General features: G+C 55.3%; 1 protein-coding gene across 1 annotated transcript; it reads left to right on the forward strand.

The window, feature by feature from the left end:
• The first annotated feature begins 79 nt into the window (after positions 1 to 79).
• Positions 80 to 6774, forward strand: USB1 (U6 snRNA biogenesis phosphodiesterase 1). Its single transcript, XM_085315212.1, has 7 exons — positions 80 to 207; positions 417 to 592; positions 1519 to 1702; positions 2264 to 2317; positions 3728 to 3833; positions 4748 to 4831; positions 5202 to 6774. The coding sequence occupies exons 1-7, from the start codon at positions 107 to 109 to the stop codon at positions 5304 to 5306; spliced, it is 810 nt and encodes a 269-aa protein (XP_085171338.1). The 5' UTR covers positions 80 to 106; the 3' UTR covers positions 5307 to 6774.
• The last annotated feature ends 1992 nt before the right edge of the window (positions 6775 to 8766 follow it).

Here is an 8766-nt window from a genome sequence, read left to right on the forward strand (position 1 = left end):
CGGCGCGGGCGGCGGGTTCCGGCGGGCCGCCGAGGCCGGCGCACGCCGAGGCCGCGGGGAGGGAGGGAGGGAGGGGGGAGCCGGCGAGGCGGGTGCGCGGCGCGCCATGCGGCCGGCCGCGCTGGTGGGCTACAGCAGCAGCTCCGAGGAGGAGGAGGAAGGGGAAGGGGGGCGGCGGGGCGGCGCGGAGGAGCCCCCCCGGGCCAGGTGGGTGCGGGCCCGGGGCTCTGCGGGGGCCCCTCCGGCGCGGCTGTCCAGAAGGGCCCCGCGTGGGGCAGCGCGCCTCGCAGCTCTGCCCGTGGCGGTAGCGGCGGCCCGTGGGCCTGGTCGCGGCGCGGGCTGGGCCGTTCGAGGCACGCGGGAGAAACGCTCCTGCCTGTCTGATTTTCCTCCTCACCCCGCCGTGGCGGCGGCAGCAGCAGCAGCGGCGGCGGCGGCGTGGCGGCTCCTCGCCTCCCTGTCCCGGACAGCGTGTTGAACATGTTCAGAGAGCAGGAGGAGGAAGTCGTGGACGACAGCTCCAAGCACGGCGGCCGCGTGCGCAACTTCCCGCACGAGCGGGGCAACTGGGCGACATACGTCTACATACCCTGTAGGTAAACCAGGCTCTGCTCTTGCCACCTTCCCCGCCGGGGACGAGGCGGGCTGGGGTGAGGGAAGGATCGGGACGTCCAGCGAGCAGAGCTGTCTGCCCCCGGCAGCGGTGTTGCCTGGTCAGACGAGACAGGAAAGGCCTCGTGTGTGCCCGGCTTGGGAGCTGTGAAGCAGGAAAGAGAGGGTGGGCTGAGAGGGAGGGCTGTGAAAACCTGCACGTCAGCCGTGAAACGAATGCTGGGGCCGTGCCAGTCTCTGCAAACGCCCTGCAAGCAGGGGCAGGGATCGCTGCRTCCAGCACGAGGTGCTGTTCCTTGGCGTTGTCAGCAAACCCACCCGGCTTTCAGACGAATCTAGAAAGGTCTTTTTTTCTCTCTGAAGGTGCTCAGATTCTGTAGGGATGGCCTGCCGGCTCGGTGCTCTTCCCAGGAGCAGGAGTGACTGCTGTGTTAGCAAGTCCGGTTATCTTTGATTCTGATGCCAAAGTGCCTGATGAAAGAGTGGGAAGAGCAGCTTGCTAAAACACAAAARTTATTTTCTGTGCTCTTCCTGGTCTGTGGTCTAGTAAGAACAGTGGTTACTGCATTGGYCCCTGTCAGGAGTAAGGCAAGGCAGCCCTGCTGTTAGCAGTTAGCATGCCAGACTGGGAATCGAGGAGCAAGAGGTGTCGTTCTTGAGTTTTGCTTCAGCTTTGATGTCTTCAAGTTTCTGTTATAGCTAATACTGTTCCATGCTTCCTGAGGGAGATGTGAGGGTCTCTTAATGCTTGGTAGAACTGAGATCTTGAAGCATGCCTGGGAGCACTGAGTAGCACCAGCCCAGGCTGCTTCTGCACAGTTACTGCTGCCTCCCCCATCTCTGAGATCTGTAGCAAATGCTCTGAGGTGGGAACAGGCTCTGACTGTGCTGCTCTTTGCCCTGCAGATGAAGTCCAGGAGGACTTCTTGGAGCTGCTGGACCTCCTGGTTTCCCACGCTCGCAGCTATGCTTCGTCACTCACAGCCATGGAAGAGTTCCACATCAGTCTCTCGCAGAGTGTAGTGCTGCGCTATCACTGGATAAACCCCTTTGTCCAGTCCCTCAAGGAACGCCTGGCCTCCTTCGACAGGTAGGGACACGGGAGCCCCAGCTAGAGCGCTCCCGCACATCTCTTTCCCTCTTGCTCTGGGTCTGTGCTTCACCTGAGTCCACAATCTACATCTTCCCTGCAGAAGCTGGTGCTGTACCAGCAAAGCCCCGGGAAAGTTTCCGTCTGCCTCAGGATCCAGCGCTGGATGAATCGGGCACACAGGCCTCGTGTGCCAGCGGTGTTGCTGTCGCGTACAGGAACTCCAGTTTCAAGGACAAGGCCGGAGTTGTATCATCCTGGAAACCACGGATATTCACTGCTGATTTTGTTGCTTATGTTTAGCTTAGACACCCACTGAGGATCAGCTGTTTCAGTGCTTCTGTTGCCATCTGGGCTTCAGAAGGCTGGAAACACAAGGGAGTAATGGAATAATTCAAGCTYGAAAAGGTTTCAGTTGCACCGATTCACTCTGACTGGAACAAGTGTTTGTCTTTCCACAGCTAGGCAGAACTTCTAACAGTTCCTGGTAGGAACCTCTGTGCCCTCCCCATCTTCTCCTTTTTTTCTCTTTCCTCAGCTTAAATATCTTTCTTATTTCAGGTTCTTCTGTCTRGCCGATCAGGTGAAGGTTTATACAAACCAGAACAAAACGAGGTGGGTGAGTGGCAGGGCAGCCTGGCTGCCTGGGCGGAAATGTGGGGAGAGGTGTGGGCGGATGGAAAGTGCAATGCTGCCTGTCCCACGGAGCCCCAGTGAGCAGAGGGAGCCATGTGAGAGGGCCGGTGGATGATCGCCTCATCTCACTGCCTTATTGACTGAGGTTTCATATCTTTCCCCAGTTGTTTTCAGGAGTGGCCCAGGGCGCATAGATTTTTAGCATCAGCACAGATTTTTCAGTACTGGCAGCCTGAAAAGCTTTTATTGAATTATCTCTGCCAGCTCTTACCTCTTTGCAGTCCCTGAACTTCAGGCTGCAGAATCTCAGCCTCTTTGAGAGAGCAGATCTGTTCCCAACATGACCCGAGGCAAGACCTTTTTGCTTGGGTTAGATTAATGCTCCGGTTTCACATCAGCTAAAGCTTGGCAATGCTGCCAGAAGGAGGCAGCCCCATTCACCACTGTCTGTGATCTGGTTTGTTCTGTGGTTTCACAAACGCTTGTGCCGGCTCAGGGAGTGGGTGGCGGGAACACGCAGCCTGGGGCGAGCAGAGCGGGGGCCACCCCTTTTGGCAGCGGTGCCAGCTTATGCTCTTTGTAAAATTGCAGCGCAAGTCTTCAAAGAGTTTGAGACAAACAGCTCAGACAGTGCCAATTCTCTCGGGTGCCAGCTCAGAAGCTTGATGGTGCTGATTCCAGTTTTATGCAATTAAGTATTTTAAATGTCAAAGCACATTAAAAAGAATGGTGATTAAAATTATGAAAAGTTGCTGAATGTAATGGCAGTCCACAAAGATGCGGATTCTGGGTAGGACTTAGGTTTTCCCTCCCCTCTCGCAGTTGGATATGTGAGTGTGGGAAGTGTCACAGAAAAAGTCCTTGAAGAATCTCTTTGTCACTTCTCTTCAGCTTGGAACTTCCGTATTCAGGCTGTGCATAGCTAGTGCCTTTGTGGCCACTTCCCCTCCCATTGTACAGTCCTTACAGTAACTTCTGTCTTCTCAAACGTAACGACGACTCCTGCACAGAGTACTGCTCTACTGTAATACACCCGTTAAACAGTATCAGCTGCATTTTGTTCACCTAGAAAATGAGTTTTCATGTCACAGAAGGGCACTGAGTTAGTCTGGTAAATCTACTCAGTGTATAATCCAGTCCTGCTTCTTGTATTCCCTCTTTTCCCCCCTCCCCCCATGTTGTTATTTATTCTTTTCTTTGGAATACAGTCGGGATCCTTGAATGTTCTGGGACTCAAATGGCTTAGGCCTACAGTTCCCCAGATTAGGATTTTTTTTCTCCCTTAGATAAGGGCTGGGGAATTTATCTGGTAGGAACGCAGGGTTAAGTACACTTACGGCTGCGCTTTCTGCAGTCTGAAAGGGTGTGCACTCTCTCGTCTTCATTTAGGACCTTTATTGGCTTGGAAGTCTCTGCTGGGCATTTCCAGTTGCTGGAACTGGTCTCAGAGGTGGATAAAGTTATGGAGGAATTTGATCTGCCGACGTTCTACAAGGTGAGGYGTCGCCCAGCCCTACTTGTCCAGAGATGTTGGTTGGTTCCTTGTGAAGGGGTATTGGGCTGCAAGTTCATGAAATGTCCAACCCTAGATATAAGAGAGCAAAGCAACCCTGACATAGTCTCCCACAGGCCAGTCAGTAATGGGTGCTTGTCCATAGTAACCTCCTGCACAGGATTTTGTTGGGATTGGGGCTAGCACAAGCCTACAACATCTGTTTTGTRTCCTGTCCAGGAGAGCAACAATATTAACCGCTCTCTGGTGGCCCATGAGAACCGGGTTGCCTGGGGCTGAGTCAGGTGCCCAGCAGCAGGGGAGTATATCAGAGACACTCCCCCGCACTAGGTGGAAGCACAATGATGTCCTAGGGTTGAAAGGGCCTGGGCCAAGCACTGTGCGGTAAGAAGGCATTGCTCATGCCTCTTCCTCAGCCAGTTTCCCGGGGCATCAGTCCAGCCTCTTTGCTTGKTACTAACTTTTGGGATAGGTTTGGATTTTGAGGAACCAAACCTTGATTTCTCTGTCTCCAGAGTAGAGCATTACCCAGAGGTGACCAACTTACCCATTCCAGTGCTTTCTGTGAGAGGTTCTCTCTGTACATCTGGAAGAGCTTCTGCAGAGCTGATGGAAGCCTGGATGCCTGGGAACCAGGCAGCCTTGCCAACTGATGTCAGAGGAGGCTGGGGGTGAAGCCCAGACCTCATCTCATTTCCAGCTCTGCCTTATATTGTTTCTGCATCAACTGACCTGGCTGATGGGACTCCCTGCTTCAGGATCCTCCTGCCCATGTATTCAGGGTGCTCTGAGATTCCAGACAGGGCAGCATTGCACCGCGTCTCTCATTGCAGCTGCTTGCTCWGAGCAGAGGCTCCTCTAGTCCCTGAGCGCTGATCCATGTTTTTGTCTTCAAGGACCCATCATTCCATATCAGCTTGGCCTGGTGTGTTGGAGACCTGACTGGCAGGCTGAAAGGGCAGTGTCTGCAGGAGCTCCAGGTATATTCCCATGAAGCGTGGAGGGCAAGGGAGGAGTAGAGCTGCTGTCCAGCCACATCTCCCTTCCTAGGGATGGGGAGATGCAAAGAATTTTCTTCAGTGAGTGAAACAAAAATTTTACTTGATTCAAAGAAGAGAAGCTTTTGCCAGGGTGGGAGGGGAGAATGGCAAGGGGGGGGGTCAGTAAGTTAAGTCACCCTCATGAGCCCTAAGGGAAGTTGGAAGCTTTCCAACCACAAACTGCCTTGTCTCTGACATTGTTCAGAGAGGGAGCTGCAGCTTGTGTGCCGTGAGCTTCYGACTCTGTCCTCTGGCAGCTGGCAGATCCACCTTCCTTATACTGATTCCTGCTCCTGCTTGTATTTTCCAGGACATCGTGGACAGGTTTGAGGACTCGGCACACCTGCTGCGTGTCCAATGGGAGCAAATCCGCTGCAAGGCAGGGAATAAGTACTTCTCTTTCCCCTTGAGGTAGGGCCCAGTGGGCTATGTGTTTCAGAGCCCTGAAGACCCTGCTCTTCAACACAGAACTGTTCTCTACTGCAGCTCTGAGCAGTGTGGGCTGCCACATGCATCCCACACCCTTCTTGTCTGCTCAGCAGCTCTGGGAAGTTTGTGGCCTCGAGCCGGGGTACTTCCAAGTTTAAGCTGCTGGCTGAAGAAATGTGTGTTTGTAGCAGATTTCTTCCTAGGCTGCTGACAGCACCCTGCTGTATGTGCTGTAGTCAGCACTGGAGGTTCCAGCATCCTACAGTTGCTAATTTTGCAGATTTTTTTATTTTTTTAAACTATATAGAAGCCATAGATGCCTTATGGTGAGGAGAAGGTAGAGTGGGAAGCTGTTGCTAAAGGAAGAGCGTCTCGCACAGTTGGAAATAGCACTGCTTTGTCAGAAGGCTCAGAGCATGCTGACTGTACTGAGCTCAGAGTCCTTAGCGCTGATTTGTAGATACGAAGACACAGAGCTAGACTCTTTCACCAGCGCATTTCCCACTTTAAGCCAACTCAAAAAAGTTCCTGTGTCATGTTCTGTCTTCCTCTCGCGCTATTGCTGCCTCCAGAGAGGAATTTCTGCGTGAGATCCTCCTGCCAAAGAGAGAAAGGATTAAAGCTTGAGAGAGAGATTGGATACCCCATGTGTTTCAGTGCTAACTAGTCTGGCTCCAGGCTGGGTTTAAAAGAATGACTTTGGTTTAAGATCAGGTGCTTGTCAAAAGCACCTGAGGCGGAGGGGGGGACACTTCTGATGAGAAGTTTGCCGTTGTGGTAGGGCAAGCCCAAGAGAGGGCAGTGTTGGCTTTTACATCCTGACGAGCTGGAAAGGCAGTGCCTGCTGATAAGCTGGTTGGGTAAGTGAAAGGGTGGCAGCTTTAACCCATGCTTCGTGCACTTTCCTATTGAAACAGCACCCTGCGTGCTGTRATGACCCTGCTGATTGTGGGTTGAACTCTTCCTGTCGGGAGAAGGTCCTTCCTAGCCTTTGCTCCTGCCAGGAGGTCTGCTGCAGCCTCTCAGGTATTCTGAGCAGGATGCTGATGTGCTGTCCTGAATCTTTCATTCAGCGTTTGTCTGATGAAAGACTGAGATTGTTTTTCTGAGCAGTAAAATCTGTCTCCTCATGTCATAAAACTGTTTCCGTGGTGTATTTCAGCCATTTGGTTTCAGACGTGCTGGGCTTCGGTAGCTCCAGCAGATTTCAAATGAGGTGATGTCTGCAAGCGTTTCATGGGTTGGGCGCTGCACTGCCCTTCCTCTCATGGGCAGGAGAGCCCAGGGGCTTCGAGGCCATTAAAACATTTGCCTCAACACAGATCTTTTATGCAAGCCGGCTCCCTTGCAACAGCTGGTTTTCAAAATTCCTAGGGGGGTTATAGGAACAGCAGCAAATGCAACGCCTTGTTCACTTCAAATGAAGAAAACTTTCATTTTCTTTCTGCTCCTTCCTCTGTTGTAGTGTTGTCTTTTCGGGTGGGGAGGGAGACGGGATGGATACTGATACCTGATGTTCCTAGCACTCATCGTTGGTTTACTTCTGAGTCATTAAGCCGAGTGTCAGCACACCAGTGCTGGCAGAGATCCCTTCTGCTTGTGCAGTTTCACGGGTAGATGCCAGGTCCGTACGACCTGTGAAGATCCACATGAAAGTCTCGATTTTGTGCAGCCGGGGTTTCACTGCAGGAGGGCATGTTATACCAGTGGTCTCCTCAGAAGACACTTGGTCTCTTCCCAGTCTGAAACCCAGGCGCCTGGCAGAGCACTGTCCTGCTCGCTGCCAGTTTGAGCATTCCCTTTCTCCGTTTTTATGCAGACCCTGTGCGTAACCAGTTAGTTTCTGGGATAGAGATCTGCACGGACCTTAAGTGACTACAGCATGAGGTTTGTTTTGTTTTGAACGTCATTGGCATTTAAGACATTCAGTGAAAGTCGGCTCCTGCCAGACAGAGCCCGGACGCATTTCCTCATGGTTTGAGTTCATCAGCAAAAGGTTAACGCTCAGTGAGTAACTGGGGCAGCTGGCTGTGCTCTCCCCCCCAACGGAGGCTGAGGCTGGCACATCCCAAAGTTTCGCAGTTCCACCAGGCCTCCCTCGCGCGGCTGGTGTCATTGCTTAGGCCAGTCCTCAACCCTCCCAGCTGCGCAGGGCGCGGAGACGSCCCGGCGCGTTGTGCGTGCTCTTGGGGTCAGTCTGCGTGCTTGTCTTTGGGAACTCTCCGCTCTGGAAACGCTGGACGATGCTTGCCCGGATTCCCCAGAACGCCTCATACAAAAGCGGCTCTGTTTGGGGAGGTGGGGAGCATAAACTCAGTGGGCAGCGCAGTCATCTCACAAAGAGGAGCCTTCGCGAAACTCGGCTCCTCTCTGTTCACCGAAACGCAGCTGGACGAGAGCTGCAAAGATGCTGCTGCGCTTGCAAGGAATGCAGAGCCCGGGGCGTGCAGCCGCGGGCCCTTGGAGCTGTAGCGCGTGCCGAAGCAGGCAGCACGACCGGGCCCGGCCGGGGTGCAGAAGCGCTCGGCACGTTCCCGGAAAGCACCCTGGTCCCTGGAATAGGCCTTTGGCGCAGGGGAGGCACCGCGCGTTGGCGGAGCTTTTCGGAGCTTCCTGGCAGCTYGAGGGAAATCGTCATCTCCCCTCCGAACCCACCTCTATCCTCTTCCATTTAGCAAACAACCGTTTCCTTCCCTGTGGCCGCGCCTGATGGGAAGAGAGGAACGAGCCCGGCCTGCTCCCTTATCAGCGGGGCTGGACTGCTGCTCCCGGAGCCGCGCAGGGCCGTTTGCCTGGAGGAAAAGGCGCTGTGGGACTGCCCGGGGCGGGAGAGATGGGGGGGACGGACGCTCCCTGCCACTCCTTGGCTGTTTGCTTTTCTCCTCCCAGGCGTGGGTGAGCCGTGCAGARCTCAGCTGCCTTCCAAGCCAAAGGATCCCGCAGGTGAAACGGAGACGCGTGTYGCCTCTGGGTCTCCTTCCAGCTCTCCGGCGCGGCAGGGCGCCCAGTGGGAGCGCTCGAGCCGCTCTGGACTGGCACCAGTGGTGACTAAGCAGAGTCCGGCGCGGGTTGGGGGGGGGACAGCGCTGGCTGGAGGAGGCTCTTGTGCCTCCCCGGCCGTCGGGGAGGCAGCCAGGCCCTGTCCCCCTCTGCCCGGGTGCCACCAAAGCGGCGGCTCGGGAGCCGCGCTCCCTGCCGCACGGCAGCGGGACGGGCCCCCCCGCTGAGCAAGGCGCGGGCGTMCCCCCGCAAAAGCTGCCTCGCGGAGGCCCCCAGAGGTGCGTGTCCCCCCCCCAACCAACCCACCCACCCCGCCGCGTGGCCGGCTGCTCGCGGAGCAGGTCCGCGGGACTCGCGCCTTAGCGCGGCGGGCACCCGCGCAGAGCGACTCCCGCGTGGGCGCGAGAGAGGCGCGGGGGGAGACGGCGGGGGCGCGGGGACGCAAA

This window comes from Rhea americana, unplaced genomic scaffold, assembly GCF_003343005.1.
Source record: "Rhea americana isolate MKP2758 unplaced genomic scaffold, rheAme1 scaffold_421, whole genome shotgun sequence".
Classification (NCBI taxonomy): domain Eukaryota; kingdom Metazoa; phylum Chordata; class Aves; order Rheiformes; family Rheidae; genus Rhea; species Rhea americana.